Source organism: Cryptotermes secundus, unplaced genomic scaffold (genome assembly GCF_002891405.2).
Source record: "Cryptotermes secundus unplaced genomic scaffold, Csec_1.0 scaffold101, whole genome shotgun sequence".
Lineage (NCBI taxonomy): Eukaryota > Metazoa > Arthropoda > Insecta > Blattodea > Kalotermitidae > Cryptotermes > Cryptotermes secundus.
The window spans coordinates 518,496-536,216 of record NW_019720704.1 but is presented as its reverse complement, the minus strand read 5'-3'; the positions used below and the strand labels follow the sequence as shown (position 1 = coordinate 536,216).

Below are 17,721 nucleotides of genomic sequence, written 5' to 3'. Positions count from 1 at the left end.
CTACATGGCAATACAATCCAGAAGATTTTATTTTTCAAAGATTATTTCCTGTTCGACTTTTAGTTATTGCAATGTCACACATTTACATTTAGTTACGAACGCTGGAAGTGGGAAGGACAGACAAAACAGCCACACTGAGAAAGCCTGTTCAGCTGGTAACACTTCTGACTTGTATTCAAGGGATGCCTAGTTCAAACCTTGCCCAGGACACTGACTAGTCTGGCTGAGGCTTCATGTTATTTTCCTGCCTTACTGTACATTCAGGAAGATATCACAATGGTACCTTGAAATAGTCCACAACTGCTGCCTTCCCGATCCTTTTTTATTTAGTATTCAATAATCATCCTACAAGTCAGCACTGTATAGGCTGAGCTACTCGAAGCTGTAACCAAGAGAACTGCATGAATGTCAGCCCTGGAAGCCATCTTTCAGTAACAGATATGAATTAGAAAAACTTAATATATGATAATTATGCACTGCATTACTAGCTGAAAGACGTGAAAACTGAGTATATATTTATTGTTTCCATCTTTATTCTTATGGTAATAACATTGTTCTTACTTCAGACAATTAACTTGGCCATACATGAACATTCCTGTCACTGAAACACAGAAGAAGATATGAATTCATGGGAAAATTTTTGACAAAGGCGATATGTGTAACACAGATACACTTTTTTTATTATTATTGCTAGTGGTGTGGGACTAAGTCCCTTGTACTGCGGCCCGTTCTGGCCTAGTGTACCAGCCCTAGATGATAGGTGAGGGTGATTTTTGAGCAATTGGTGGAATGAAGATTGGCAGGGGAAACCGAAGTACTCGGAGAAAACCTGCCGCAGCACCACTTTGTCCACCACAAATCCCACTTGACCAGACCCTGGATCGAACTCGGGCCGCCGCGGTGGAAAGCCAGCAACTAACCACTTGAGCTATGGCACAACACAAATTACACACATGAGTTATGTACCACACACAAGCAAGGAGTAAATTTTGTAAAAGTAGAGGCAAATTTATTCTACCTCCTTTTTAAGATCTTATATCAGTAAAATTATGCCAGCTTAGTATAAATACGGGGTTATGTTACACATTTTCAAAGTAAGATTTACATACAATATCTGAAGTTTTACATATGCATAATTGCTATAAGTGCTCTTGCATAAACAGTAACATTTCAGGCTCAGTTCAAATCAGGTTAGTTATGGATGCTGATTTTTTGTATAATTTTAAAAACCCTGAGTGTCTGGTCATAAAAGCTAGGAAAACAGTGTAAAAGGATATTTATTAGTTGTGATATTGAAAGTGGCAAAATTCCAAAAGATATGTCTATGCTGTCAAATATTATTCTTCCCTAAAACAATATTTTGTGTATGTAGCAGACTCTATCATTTAAAAGGGTGCATTTGTGGATCATGCTTGATTTGCCATTAGGTATAACACAGTTACATTTGCACACTTTAATAGGAATACTTAAAAACTGAATTCAGATGTAACACATATTTACACATTCATAATCATTCTACTTTGCTCTCTTGAAAGCTGTTTGACTGCATATCATCTCTTATTTCTCTTTGTTCTACTGCAACTGGCCCTTCCTGTCCTTCTCTCATAGCACTTGCTTCTCCCTTCTCCTGGTTCTCCACTAATGCTGCAAAAACAGTAAAAGCTTGAGTTCTTTCTTTAACTTTAAAGATAAAATAGCTGATCAGACATAACTATCTCCTACCTGGTCCACTACACTCCTTAACTTCATGTAATGTGCCAATAGTTACAGTCGTTGCTGCACACGTTGACAGAGACTGAATACTATCATGATCTGGGACTTTGAATATGAAAGAGAGAAACTTGGACCCTCTGAACCTTGCAGATGGAGTCCCTTCCAAAGCACTTTCTGTATTAGTGCCACTCGTGTGTTCCCCATCCACACCATGGGAAGTATCAACGGTCACATGAACACCAAGGAGTCGTTTCCATGCCAACTGGAACTAGATGCACAAAGCATGTCAGTATTATATTCATATTCATATATTCATATTTTTATTGGTTCCAGAAATCCACATTTTGCAATAAAGCCTCCAGATATAGAACAAGTCAAATTATTTGTATAAAAGTCAACAATACTATAATATTTAACTACTTACACAAATTGTGTACATGTCCAACAAACCATATAAAACTATAGTAAAAATTTAAGACAATATAAATTCCTGAACAGAGTAACCAATTCAATCCATTGCACATCAATCAATCACAAACAAAAGTAATTTCACTATACTACCAGAAACATTTTTTATAATTTACTTAGCACTGTCTACAACAAATATGAAACACAAGAGCCAATAAATACTATTAATACAAAAACTCACACCATTAGGGAAAAGCTGTAAAGTGAATGCAGAAGAAAGAAACTAGTATATATCCATGTATTTGAGATGAACTTAGGGGAAGGACTGGACTGTCTTGCTCCCGAACATTCAGGAGAAACTATAACTAATCAACACTGAGTAAAGCAAGATTAAAATTGAAGGATTAAAGAAATGGTAGTAACAATTCTTAAATTTTGTGGTGCCATTAGAGTGCCATTCTTGTAAACCCTCATGAAGCCTACCAGCTCTAGTTTACGTAATGTAGCTCATGTAAGAGCCAAGGTAAAGAAGGTCGTATTGATGAAAACTGCACTTTCAACGTACAACAAGTAAAATAATATAAGTAATAAAGTTAGAATAGACAGTTCAAAATGAGAACATGATCAGCTTAAAGAAGATGGGAAGATATTTTCGTCTTATATGTTGTACACATGCAACTTCAAATTCAAATAATTTAGGAAAAGAGAAAAATATGTACCTGGGTGTTCAGTCCAACATATATGAGTGGGTTGTAGCAAAAGCTGGACTTGGCAATGATAGCTGGAACCACAGCAAGGCCTGGACTCACGATACCTGAGTCGCCAAAAGCAACCACCAGAGCCAACACTGCATAGGGACTCCATGCCACCAGAAATGCCAGAATCATCACTACAATCATGAGGGTAACTCTGGTCTCTGCCTTGGTGACACGTCCTGCCTCCAAGGTGCTCTGAAGACAATGGATGTGGCTCACACCATTCAAATCCATGCAATAAATTTTGCCAAGAGGAACAAGGAAGATTGTTATAAAAGGTTATCAACTCCTTCCAGTGTGACTGATAACGTTTTTTTTTCTTTCATCCTTGATATGTTTCAGTCTGATAGACTACCTTCAGAAGGATATTTCAATACAGATGGAAACTACTACTATAGTATAACAAAACCATGAGCCCCAAATAACAGGAAGATACTATTCATCAAACAACGGAACCACGACATGGTAGACACTCAACTTCTTTTAAAGAGAAGCAGTATAAAGGACATGGACAAAATTGGTTCTAAATTTCAACAAAGTCTTTTTAAACCAAACTTGTAAACAAACTAATTATAATAATGTTCATGTATTTATCGTCCGTCAATATTGCAACATTTTATTGGCCCCAGAGCCAATCTGAATGTTGTGGAGAAGGGAAATCTTCACTTCCGGGATTTGTTCATTACGGTGAACTTCATTATTTATTTGGAATAAAACTGCTTTATTAACACTTTGCGGACCGCGTGCCCTTTAAAAGGTTTTTCGCTTTTAAACGTTGCGACCAGTGGCATATTATTATGACTTTAGGACATGTTATGTTGAAACACACTATACCTTGCTCTGGCGCCACGCAACTGCAATGAATACTGCGTAATAAATCTTCAGAATGTATGCTAGGTATTCAGTAACTTGACCTGGCTTGCTAGGGTCCCTACTCCAAAAGAAAATAAACTTTGCCCCTTCCAGCTGTTTATGTACCAGGCAGGAAGTTAGTAGAGGGGACTACATTTCAAGGACAAAAGCGGTTGAAGGCAAGCGATCTCTCGGACTTGTTTATGGAGCTATCTGACGTGTCTTATGGAGTAGTAGTGATCAGTGACTCAGACAGTGGAAGTGATAGCAGTCAACAAAGAATTGTGGCCACAGATAATAAAAGTGAAAGTCGCCTTGTGGCTTATAAATTGTGCCATTTTCGATTCATTTTTGGTTTACAAAAATCTAAACCTTGATTCTAAATTGAAATACAAAGCATTTCTGATGAATGTGGCAAATGCTTGGGCTACAGACCAGATGGTGGCAGCAGAACCAGAGTCAGACAGACTTAGTGCGACCTAGCCCATGAACTTCCACCCCACACAGGCCTTATGTGGACACCACTGGGCGACTCTCGGGTGATATGCAGAAACGTACCCTTGTGAAAATTGTGAAGAGTGAACATTCCAAGGGAAGCATCCTTTTTAAAGTGAACAGTGCACAAGTTAGGGTAGTAGGTATAAAAATGCTGTCCCTAGGGTGATTTAAATATTTAAATCGCCGGTCCGCAAAGTGTTAATGTCATGACATACAGAGGGGGGCACGTGGCNCCAGGGTGATTTAAATATTTAAATCGCCGGTCTGCAAAGTGTTAATGTCATGACATACAGAGGGGGGCACGTGGTAGCTTAGTTGCTTGAGGCATTATGCTACAAGCCGGAAGGTCACGGGATCAAATCTTGATGAGGTCATTGTATTTTTTCAATTTACCTAATCCTTCCAGCTGCACTATGACCCTGAGGTCGACTCAGCCTCTAACAAAAATAAGCACCAGGAATATTCTTAGAGTTTTCTTGGGGGTAAAGGGCAGCCGGTGTGTAAGGCTGACAACACTACCGCCATCTATGAGCCGACTGTTTAGAAAATGTGGGAACCTCAACATCTCACAACCCTATGGGCCTCCACGGCCTCTTATAGGGATACCTTTACTTTTACTTTACTTTACTTTATGACATACAGAGACCCTCTCCAGGCTCTTTCCTAACTAGTGTGGCAGTGTTCATCGGTTGTTCCAGACTGCCAATTTCATTATTGCCTGCATGTGTATAATGAGATAAACATCACTTTTTAATCGTCCATGATATGTATGTATTGGCCATCTTGTAGTGCACTCAATCTCACATGTCACTTCACTACATGTTTCGGCATCACTGTGCCATCCTCAGGTACGTTATTTACGCTAAGCTACTGCATTGCTCGCCATCATGTGTTGTTCATAAAATTATTTTAAACAACCTTCTGCAGCTTGCTTTCAGCTAAACTGCCTTAATATAATCACCTGTCTCATGGTTCTGATGATATTTAGATAGGAGAACAGAATGATGCCAATTGGTACCACGAGGCCCATGGTGAACAGGAACATGATGTATGTCATTGCATTGTATGTGTGACTCTCCCAGTTAACAGAACAACTGAAAGCAAGTGTTCATTTTGTTACTCTCCACAAGAAGACTTAGCAAAAATACACACTTTTTAGATTAGGCATATTCCCTTCTTAAATGTTTAAAAATGGGCTTATGAAGTCACTATGTTGTCTATGTATCTCTCCACTTCCCCTTCGGAAACAGCTGACCAATCTTGATGACATTTGGTATGGCATTAGGCCATTAGAGACCACCCCAACATCCTACTGCTTAATTTCCCACAATTACTAATAACATGGCGGACACATAAACTTGTGAGGTGGATGTGACACTATAGCAACTTCATCTAGTGTCCTGATATTATGCATAAGAATAGATCTTAGAAAAACATGCAATTCTATTAATGTAATTTATGTATAGAATGCAAAATAAGAATGTGGTCGCTAAATGAAATGTGTATTTAGCTTCCAATTTGGTGGCAATAATTAATGAACAATTGGAGTTACGTATTTAAAATTTTGTACACAGACAGATCATAAACATGGCCACAAACTCTGTATAAAACACTAAAAAGTAAAAAATTATGAATGGCAACAGAGCAAAATATAAATAAAATCAAAATTTGACTTAAGTAATACAGTCTTCACCCTTTCCCAAAAATGATGATGATAATAATAATGAAAACAACAACCATAAACATAATCTGTGACAACTGCAAGCAACGAAATGATGACTTGATTGGGATCTGGCAGTATGACCAGATGCATGAGTCCAGCACACTACTCCATGAGTTAAATTGCATTCTTTTGTTAGACTATAAATTTATATTACCTATATAAGACATTCCCATTAATGCCATGAACTTTACATTATTAATTCATATTAGAATTGCTGTTTGTTCCACAGAGAAGACAGTCAGCATTGCTCAATAAACATGGAACCACTACAACAATAAATCATCGAATGAATTGGTTTTAAAACTATTCATTCTGGTCTGTCAAACTAGTAAACTGAATTATAGAATAACTGTTAACACTGTCCAGTGTGAATGAATTGAATCACACTGGACAGTGTTAACAATTATTCTATAATTTAGTTTAAAACATTAATATATGACACAAACTCCGTCCTAAGTGCAACAAGTTATTGTAGTTCTTTCGTCTTCCTTTCTTCTACACTACTTCTACAATACAAATATTAGTATTACTATCTTATGTACGTTATGTTATTCTTATATGTTTATACTGTTATTTGTACTTACTCTGTGTAGGCTCCCTGTGTGCGTGCCGCTACTTATCTTTAATACACGTGCTGTCTGGTGTATTGTGTCTGTGTTTTATGTTCCCCTCCTACACTCACCAACATAAAACACAGCACACAATACACCAGACAGCACACGTATTAAAGATAAGTAGCAGCACACACACAGGGAGCCTACACGGAGTAAGTACAAATAACAGTATAAACATATAAGAATAACATAACGTACATAAGATAGTAATACTAATATTTGTATTGTAGAAGTAGTGTAGAAGAAAGGAAGACGAAAGAACTACAATAACTTGTTGCACTTAGGACGGAGTTTGTGTCATATATTGTGTAGAGTGTAACAGAATGCTTAAATATAATATTAAAACATTAAATTCATAATTTTAGAAGTATCATAATAAATGGTCTTACAACTTACATTTTTAATTAAACAAGCGCAAGTGTATCTGATCATTCTAAATAACATTGCTGTTACTTTTCCATCCATGATATCAGCCAAGTGCAAAAAAAAAGAAAGAAAGAAAGAAAGAAAGAAAGAAAGAAAGAAAGAAAAGAAAAGGATTATGGCTTCTACACCAGTGCATCACATTATACTGGCTACATCATGGAATGTAATTTTAAATCTGTGAATAACAGCAGTATCATTAGAAACTGAACAAATAGCACAGACCTGATGTTTGCACCTTCAAGAACAAAGGCACCCCAGCCAATGAGAGGAGGTACTGTGAGAGACAGAGCATATAACCAGATGGCACACACCAGAATGAGTGCCCCGCTCCTGTTCAAGTTATATTTCTGGAAAGGCCTGCAGATCATCACATACCGTTCAAAGGACAGCACAGTGAGTGTGGTTATCGATGTTATACCTGAACACAATGTCCATAATGAAGAGATACAAAGTGCATGCTTAAGAAAACCTAAATACTAAAATATACAAAGCTATCAATTTGCGCTGTAGATTTAGTTAAACTTGGACTCTCCTTATGTAGCCTTACAAACATAAAATGAATACTGTTTGGTGAATACAAACCTGTCACCTGTTTCCTTCAAAATCTTGCATTGGCTATAGCTGATACATTACAAAGACCATGCTATCTGAGCAGGGTTGATCATGATAGGAAAATTTGGAGCAGAAAGCAAAGGACAGATAGTGAAAAATATTCCTTTGTAAATTCTGCATAATGAGGAGCTTCATAACTTGTACTCTTCTCCAAGTACAGGGTGTTCCTAAAAGAATGGTGGGGTTTTAGATACGTATATATTTCGTATTTCTTACCATGTACAATCATAACATGTGTCATTCGGAAGCTTAACTGTCCAAATTTTATGTACATCCATCAAAGTGCCTCTATGTGCGCACCTTTCGNTGATTCTGTTTCGGAGATCCTGGAGCGATTGGGGCAATGGGGGTACATAAACCATGTCCTTCACATACCCCCACAAGAAGAAATCACATGGAGTTATGTCCAGGGATCGGGGTGGCCACCGGAGAAGGGGGGCATCTTCACCTGCAACACGTCCAATCCATCGTTGTGGAAGGACCAGATTACGCAAACCTCTCATAATGCTACGGAAATTTGGGGGAGCACCGTCCTGTTGGAAAACGTAGTCACTGGAATCATTGGCCAGTTGTGGAAACAACCAATTTTCCAGAATGTCTTGACAGGTGTTACCAGTCACTGTTGCTTCAGCAAAGAAAAAAGACCCTTACATTTTTTGCTGACAGCACAGAAGACGTTAATTTTCAGAGAATCACGCTCGTGCTCAATCTGTGCATGTGGATTTTGTGTCCCCCAGATACGTACGTTGTGTTGGTTAACTATCCCACTCAGATGAAAAGTGGCTTCATCACTGAAAACGAGACGTTCCAGGAAACCATCGTCTTCCATTTTCTCTTGAATGTCCTCAGCGAAATGAGTTCTGGCTACCTTGTCTTGTGGTTTCAGAGCTTGCAACAGCTGCAACTTGTACGGTTTCATTATTATCCGCTTACGCAGCACCCTCCACAACGTCGTTGTTGGCATTTGCAATTCTCTGCTTCCTCTACCTAATGATTTTCTTGGGCTTCTCTGATATGTCTCCCTCACTCTTTCCACGTCTGCATGTGGCACACGTAGCCACCCAGAACTCTTGCCTTTACAGAGACATCCACTGTCCACAAACTACCGGTACCATCTGCAAATGTTGTTTTCATGTGGCGCCTCCTTCTGAAAATGTACACAAAATTCACGGCGCACTGTAACGATGGATTTACACACCTCAAATCTCAACACGCAATAGGGCTTCTCCTGCTGGGTTGCCAACTTACATTTCACACCTCCTAACTGTTGGAAATGGAACTAGGAAAGAGCGTGATATACAAAATGAAAATTTGAGAGCCGCGTTATGAGTCCGTATACGTTTTGCTTTTCATCACCAAAAACTGACGGAGATATACGGCAATGAAACCCCATCATTCTTTTAGAAACGCCCAGTATAATTAGAATGATCAAGTCAAGGAAGGTGAGGTAGGCAGGGCATGTAAAAGAACAAGGGAGAAAAGGAATGCATATAGGATATTAGTGGGAAAGCCAGAAGGAAAGAGACCACTGGGAAGACCATCATGTAGGTTGGTGGACAATATTAAAATGGATCTTAGACAGATAGGATGGGATGGTATGGAGTGGATTGATCTGTCTCAGGATAGGGACCAGTGGAGGGTTCTTGTGAACATGGTATGAACCTTCAGGTTCCATAAAATGCTGTGAAATTCTTGAGTAGCTGCAGATTTGGCTTCTCCTCAAGAAAGTCTCAGCTCCATAAGTAAATTTGTTCCTTTATGTATAGGACCATCCAACTCTGGAACCAACTACCTTCAGACATTTTAGGGACTCCCTCCTGTAAAACAAGTAATTTTAGGAAAGTGATAAATAAGATGAAGTGAGGGTGTGGGGGAAATCATCAAAAATGCAGCGCAGCAAATTGAAGTGGGATGAAGGAAAGGCCATGGTGAAATGTGGGTGCATCAGTTCATAACATTACATATTTCATTACAATTACTGTTTAGTGTACAGTATACCTATCATTTTATTAACATTTATTTATTTAATTCTAGTTGTAATTGTATTTGTTGTAGTTTTAATTGGATTTCCATTGTATTGATTGTGTGTAGTGTGTCCATTACTGTTTGTGTAGTTTTGTGTGCTGTGTTTTGTTTCAGTGGGGTGTGTTATTTTGTGTGATGTGTGTTATTTGTGTGTTGTGTCTTAATGTAGCACCATTTCCAACATGTAAAAATGCATTTGCAGTTTAAATAAATAAATAAATAAATAATACTTCTTCTTATAATCCAGAATTATGGAAAGAAATGTGACAAGTGCAAATAAAGGCAGACAAGTAGCACATGACAAACATTTTTGCCAGAAATACTGGAAATCTGAGCACTTTATTCAATATTAGAGCACCTTTCACATATGGTGGGAATAGCTTCACAGGATTTATCATCTTAATGCACGTTAGCTGAGCAACTATAGGAATGTTTATACTTTTCTCATTAAATATCCATAAAAACTGGAAAAAAATTCATCCAAAATTCTTATATCATAATGGGATACCTGTAAAATTTTACTTTTATTTGAAATGCTTTTGACTGTAGGAAGAGTACACAGTAAATATACACAGACTACAGGATCTTGAAAACTTTCAATTCCTGTTAGATTTTTGCAGTATTACCTAATAATGACATGAGGAACCCATATATAACGCACACAGTCTGGCCGAAGATCCAGTGTTGGGCCAGAGCAGCGGTCAGGGTAATGGGGTTCCCCAGGATGGATGCAGCAAAGTCTGAGCACACCAGGTTGAAGAGAATTACATTTAGCGGTGTCCACAGCTACAAGACAAAGAATCGGTGTGGCATGATGTGAATGAAATGTAAATCTGTAAATGCATGTTATAGCTAGAACTGTGTCTCAGTGTGAAATCTCCACTTACAGAGCAGTATACTTGTCAGCACTACTACTCAAATGATGTAGCAAAATATCAGCCCCTCTAATAATCTGCTTTGTTTTTCTTTATTCTAACTCAGCATTTTTAAAAATTATGTTACTGTCACTCTGATTTGCATATGTAAAGAGGAGAAGAATACAAAATGACCCAAACACAGCAACCATACTGAGTACTATATGTACAAGTACATGAAGGAGGACTGCTGAGAACAAGACAATCAGACGACAAATCTGAGAACCTTACATTATATGACATGCTACTGTTGCTTGAAACTCAGAAGTTTGCACAGCCAAACTGCCATTAGCTTTTATGGTAGGAAATGAAGTTCAAAGTCAGGGTGATTTTAGTGTCATGAAGTTCACTACAAGTTTCATACAGATATGCTAGAGAAGGAAGCCTCTCTGCCCTTTTTTTGCTAAAATGCCATCACTTATGGCCTAAAATATTTCAGTCAGGAGATGGGCAAGCATACACATGCAACTTCTTCACAAAGAGAAATTCTGTTCTTTCAATATATTAATAAAGATACAAAATGCAATGTTATTCTTGAGAAATTCTGCAGAGATCCTGACATAATATGGAACTGAGGCACAATGTTACCTGCTTCTCTCTGAACATGAGGATAATAACCAGGAGATTGAAGAAGAATCCAAAGAATCCAATGAAGAAGAGAGCTATAGCAGACACTATGTACCCAGCGGGATGCATGAGGGGCTCCGCTCCAGCTGACGGTGGCCCATCTTCAACAACAGCATCCTCATTCATTGCAATGTGACAGGTGTGGCACCCGCCTGAAGCATACAAAAAACATATCATGGAGCAATCTGAAAAATTAAGCCACTACACTACTTATGAACGATAAAATTGCAATACAGAAACACAGTTTTGCAGAAAAGTCATTCCTGTTATTTTGCTTTCAATACAATGCTGAAGAGTGAACGTAATTTTGAGGCAGTAACTTTCATATTTCTTTTTAATAAACAACAAATATGAAGTAGTTAACTTAACTTGTGCTTTCTAATTTAACAGTGAACAAGCGTAAGAGTGTAATACATCTAAATTATAATGCTCATACTTATACAGTATATTCCAGTATGTTTTCTTCGTACAATTTATAATCACAAAAAGAATTTTAATTTCTTTTGTTCCTAAATAGGAGATGTCCTTTCCAATATAAATCCAAAATGACCTAAGGAAATCATCATATGGTCCATAAGACTCAAGTTTAAATTAAAGTTACACATGTTCTGTCAACAGACACAAAGAAGAAACATAAAATACTGCCTGAACATGAATGAAATCATCAACGATAACTTCGTTTTTATTACCTCAAAATATAACAGCTGAAATGTTTCAAATAAAAAATTGAATTCAGTTAACTTATGTAGGATCTGAGGTTATCATGGTGAAGATTAAGAAGATTACTGCACTCTGAGATCTGATGGTGTATATAAGTTGGCAGACTGGTACCAAAATTTCCAACTAACATACTTGCATGCAAGTATGCAAGTTCCTCCAAAATGCCGTAGCAAATCTACCAAACTATATGGTGTCATATCCCAGAAGACATCAATCTACAAATCAACTTGCCCTGTTAAATAACTCCAGTAACCTACATCAAGAATAAACAAAATATTCTGGGCATATGTTCTTACATACAACTGATGTTCAGTGGAGTAAGACGGTTGACTCTGATGTGGATACACGACCACTTTGCAAGTCAATGCAGAGCCCTCTAAACTGTTGATACCTATGTGACAAATATGTATAGTACCACCCTCACTCCACAGACACAAGCACACGCATGTCTGGCACGAGACTAGTTATTTCCTCACTCTGAACTGACAATACCATTGAATCAGTCCCTCACTGTAAAAGGGATGTTACATAACCTACAGGGTGGCAATGATCAATAACTGCAGAATTTATCGTGAATCTTTTTCCTCCATGTACATATTTCATTCCAATGAAACATTTTTCAGTTGTGTAGCAGTTGGCTGACAGTCACTCAGCTGGTCAAGGAATTAAACGCTTTTTATGGATACTGGAACTATATTACCTTGCTCACAACAGCTCATCTCCACAAGGACATGAGACCTTCCTGAGAAGCTAATAGTCACTCAGCTGGCCATAACATTCCCAGACCTTTACGGAACCCAATGATTCACAACAGCCTGCAACTGGATTCTGATGTAGTCCTAGTGGATTCAGTCTCCACCTTAATATCTATTTTCCATTACTTTGCTCGTTCCAAAGAATCAAAGTACAAGTCTGAAGCCCTGTGTAACATTCCACGATGTTAGTTACTTTCACAGTGAAATTAATTAAAACTGAGAAATACAAAAGCTAGTGCTGTGATACAGAATAATACAAACAGTGCTTTGAAGGGTACAGCTCGAAGAACAGAGCCACACACAAGCTGAACAAAGACAGAAACAATAGTTATTTAGTTCAAACATAAGAGGATGATCCGTTTATACAGTGAACACGACAAATGAGGTTAATAGGATTTTGTTTGTCATAAGTTTTGAACATTTTAATTAAACATGAGTTGACCTTGCTGTATTCAAGACTGCAGTTTTTTATTTAATCAATACAAATATAACAAGTTGGATTACAAGTAATTAAAGTATAATTCTGTCTAGGCTGGTCTAAGCCATCCATAACAACCAGGATTAAACATGTTTCAAAAGCATATTAACAACGTAGACACAAAGGGAGCAGTTACAATACGTTTCAGTTTGCATATTTCAATTTTTTGGCTGCTGCTTAAAAATAAGATTGTAAAAGTATACAGACATGTTCCACAGAAGGAATTATAAATAACATACTAAAATCCTTCCAGCTGCACTAGGCCCTGGGGTTTACTCAGCCTCTAACAGAAATGAGTACCAGGAATTAATTAAATAATTTTCCTGGGGAGTAAAGCGCAGCCGACACGTAAGGCTGACAACTTACCGCCTTCTTTGAGCCGATTGTCTAGAGAATGTGGGCCCCTCAACGTCTCACAACCCTATGGGCCTTCACAGCCTGGTACAGGGATAGCTTTAGTTTTTTTTTACTTTTACAGCCATACTCTTCAAAATGTTTGAGATTAAATGTAGCTAATGTGAGGAAGGGAAGTGATATTCTGTAACTCTCCAGATATGACTGATTTTAGATAAGCTGGATAATTAACATTATATCGAACTCTTCCATAATAATAAACAAATATTAAATTAACATTCAGTTATTCATCTTAGTTCACCCTTAATCCAAATTGCTGAGGTGCCAGAACTGTAGATCTATACTGAATCAATTTAAGACTTTGCTCATCATTGTTATTACATTTAAAGTTGTCCATGTGTTCAATTAATTATGCATCGAGCCAATAAGATGTATGGGGGAGTGGAGGTATAGCTCCACACATTTTTTAACTTCGGTGCTAGGTGGATGTGTGTGGTCAGCTCCCTGCACAACCACTTTACTCTTTGGGAGAACCTCAAGTACCCATTTGATAAGAGGTTCAGTGGGCCCCACAGTTGGTCTGGACCCTGTGAAGAAAAACATCTTCTGCCCCTGGATTCCTTGGCTGTCTCCCCCTTATCCTGTCACTATACCAACTGAGCTATTCTGGCTCTAGTNGTGCCCATTTCAGTTACAACGACATTCGTTTATAACGACACTATTTTTAGGTCCCTTTGATGACGTTATAACCAAGTTCTACTGTACATATAAATAGTTTAATACAGTCTTCAAAGTCATATTACAACAGAGAATTATGTTAAAAGCATAAAACAAACTGAATTTCAATGTAGTTTCAATTCTATGAATATTGCTGTCTCCCACAGTTTCAAATTTACACTTTCATGCCACAATAGAATGGAACTTGAACAGAAAGCTGTCAGTAAATATGTACTATGCACTTCGGTTACACCCATGACAAATGTGGCTGCCCACTTTTGATACAATAGGCACCATTCATTGTAGTCTTTGCCTTTATAGCTTCTTGCATTGTTGACTACAATCTACAATAATTTGTAATAAGTCATTCATCATAAATTAACATAACAGCAGGAAAAACGGAAGAATTAGCTGTTATTTTATTAACCTGTATAAGTATTGATAAGGCTAGGGCATATGCTATCTGTCTGGAATAGCAAAAGATATACTCTAGTCCAACAAAAAATACAGAGAGTACATGGCCTTATACCACAGTACACCCTCCAACACAGCACTGGTCATAACCCAGAAAACCACCATCATATTGGTATATTCAAAGGGATGTTCATAATATTGTTTTTCAAAAGAAAATTTCAATGAAATTGAAATCAAACTATAAAAAATTACTGCTGGTTATATCTGTATGAAGAGAAAACAAATATTATGTACATACATTATACACTCTGTGGAGGACTAACTGGTTTACATACCACGACAAAAATAAGTAACTAGCTCCGCGGAGCAAAACCTTCTTGACACACAAATTGCTGCTCAGCTACTCAAGATAATCCATGCCTTTTATGGAACCTAAGACTGATTAATGTGTTAAAAGATCTTATCATGGGCCCCTTTCCCAAACCAGATGAATCCAGTCCGTACCCCCCACCTTAATTCTCTGGATTTGTATTATCCATCTCCCATTATTATTATTATTATTACTGTTGTTGTTGTTATTGTTATTATACAATCTGTATGCTCAGATTGTACTGCATTAATTAGATCTAAGCTTGAATATATGTCCATAGTCTGGAATTTGATTATGTCAACTGATGCCAACAAGCTGGAACGCATCCAGCAGAGGTTTGAGGCCCTTTGTTTTAATCATTTCTATCCTCAAGTCCATTACAGCTATTCTCTTGCTCTGGTAGAGTTAAAATTTCATATTTTACGTACTAGGAGACATCACCTCGGTGATCTCTTTCTTAATCAAGTTCACTTTGACTTGAAATTCTGCCCTTCTGTTCTGGAAATTGTTGGACTCCGAGTTCCTGCTCGGTATATCTGAGACTTTGCATTGCTCAGTGTTTGCTCCTCATGTAAAAATTGTCCCTCTGCTAGACATGCAGCAGCTGCTAATGTTGTTTGCAGGGATGCTGATGTATTCGGAGCCAGGAAAGTTCTCCCCAGATGATTTTTAAATATGGTATAACTGTTACTATTATTATTTGCATGAATATAAAAAACAATTAAACTGAGTTTTTATTATTATCCTCTCTGAATATCTATACTTCTCAGTTCACAATTAAATATTTATACATTTAATTTCTCAGTTCTCAATAACAACTTAGATTTATGTTAATGAAACTATTATTGTTGTTGTTGTTTGTTTACTTGTCGGCATTAATGTGTTTTCCCTCCAGTGCTTGCCTGTAATTTATCTTTGACTATGTTGTGATTGTCCATAATGTAATTACTTGTATCTACACTGTGCTCTGTCTGTAATTGGCCTTGTGGCTGTTGACTAGGCACATAAATAAAAAGAACTGAATTGTTATTATTATTGTTGTTGTTGTTGTTGTTGTTATTGCTCACAGAATACGCCGCATTCCCAGCTGAAAAAAATACTGTGNACCACCATCATATTGGTATATTCAAAGGGATGTTCATAATATTGTTTTTCAAAAGAAAATTTCAATGAAATTGAAATCAGACTATAAAAAATTACTGCTGGTTATATCTGTATGAAGAGAAAACAAATATTATGTACATACATTATACACTCTGTGGAGGACTAACTGGTTTACATACCACGACAAAAATAAGTAACTAGCTCCGCGGAGCAAAACCTTCTTGACACACAAATTGCTGCTCAGCTACTCAAGATAATCCATGCCTTTTATGGAACCTAAGACTGATTAATGTGTTAAAAGATCTTATCATGGGCCCCTTTCCCAAACCAGATGAATCCAGTCCGTACCCCCCACCTTAATTCTCTGGATTTGTATTATCCATCTCCCATTATTATTATTATTATTACTGTTGTTGTTGTTATTGTTATTATACAATCTGTATGCTCAGATTGTACTGCATTAATTAGATCTAAGCTTGAATATATGTCCATAGTCTGGAATTTGATTATGTCAACTGATGCCAACAAGCTGGAACGCATCCAGCAGAGGTTTGAGGCCCTTTGTTTTAATCATTTCTATCCTCAAGTCCATTACAGCTATTCTCTTGCTCTGGTAGAGTTAAAATTTCATATTTTACGTACTAGGAGACATCACCTCGGTGATCTCTTTCTTAATCAAGTTCACTTTGACTTGAAATTCTGCCCTTCTGTTCTGGAAATTGTTGGACTCCGAGTTCCTGCTCGGTATATCTGAGACTTTGCATTGCTCAGTGTTTGCTCCTCATGTAAAAATTGTCCCTCTGCTAGACATGCAGCAGCTGCTAATGTTGTTTGCAGGGATGCTGATGTATTCGGAGCCAGGAAAGTTCTCCCCAAATGATTTTTAAATATGGTATAACTGTTACTATTATTATTTGCATGAATATAAAAAACAATTAAACTGAGTTTTTATTATTATCCTCTCTGAATATCTATACTTCTCAGTTCACAATTAAATATTTATACATTTAATTTCTCAGTTCTCAATAACAACTTAGATTTATGTTAATGAAACTATTATTGTTGTTGTTGTTTGTTTACTTGTCGGCATTAATGTGTTTTCCCTCCAGTGCTTGCCTGTAATTTATCTTTGACTATGTTGTGATTNTTCATGTACAGCGCTGTAATACAGCTCTTTTTAAGAGGAGTGTGATAAATATGGGAATTAGTTTGTATAATAAGATCCCCAATCAAATAAAACAAAGGGGAAATTTTAACTCATTTAAAAAGGAATCAAAATCTTTTTTGCTGAAACATTCCTTTTATTCTGTAGATGAATTTATGTCTTTTGATTCATCAAGTGTGTAAATGTAATATGTAGCTGATTAATTTGTTGTATTTTGTGTAAAGACAATGAAATTAATGGTAATTAGATCTAGATAATATTATTCAGATGACAAAGCCCCTATATTAGGGTGGTACATGTATTCTGTAAAGATAAGCAGGAGAATCTGACAATTTCCCTATCCAAATGGTTGTAATACCTGTATCTATGGATTGTTGAATGGTAATAAAAATGAAAACGAAAATAATCTATACACAGACGGTATGACTCCTTTGACGGGGGATCAGCCCGTCGCAAGGCCACTACCTATACACAGAA

The 17,721-nt window shown here is 37.2% G+C and overlaps 1 protein-coding gene across 5 annotated transcripts; it reads right to left on the bottom strand.

The window, feature by feature from the left end:
- LOC111871041 (rhodopsin) lies at nt 1-12,872 on the bottom strand. Of its 5 annotated transcripts, XR_004513735.1 has the most exons (10): nt 12,588-12,872; nt 11,129-11,319; nt 10,253-10,412; nt 7,212-7,407; nt 5,188-5,320; nt 2,841-3,071; nt 1,723-1,981; nt 1,501-1,644; nt 562-601; nt 1-382 (listed from the first exon to the last, which is right to left on the bottom strand). XR_004513735.1 is itself a non-coding variant. In XM_023863794.2 (9 exons), exons 1-8 carry the CDS (start codon nt 12,604-12,606, stop codon nt 1,511-1,513), a joined length of 1,323 nt encoding a protein of 440 aa, XP_023719562.1. In that variant the 5' UTR covers nt 12,607-12,872; the 3' UTR covers nt 1-382; nt 1,501-1,510. The 5 variants fall into 5 exon arrangements, 4 of the variants coding, with proteins under 4 accessions (XP_023719562.1, XP_023719553.1, XP_023719543.1 ...); XM_023863794.2 differs by lacking the exon at nt 562-601; XM_023863785.2 differs by lacking the exon at nt 1-382 and having other exon boundaries at nt 420-601.
- Nucleotides 12,873-17,721: the final 4,849 nt, after the last annotated feature.

Bases quoted from the DNA above. Each gene is read 5' to 3' on its own strand.
- LOC111871041 (XM_023863794.2), bottom strand. The intron at 7,408-10,252 runs GTAATACTGCAA...CATTGTGTTCAG, and splicing joins GTTCCTCATGTCATTATTAG to GTATAACATCGATAACCACA. The intron at 1,982-2,840 runs GTACATATTTTT...TTGTGCATCTAG, and splicing joins ATGTTGGACTGAACACCCAG to TTCCAGTTGGCATGGAAACG.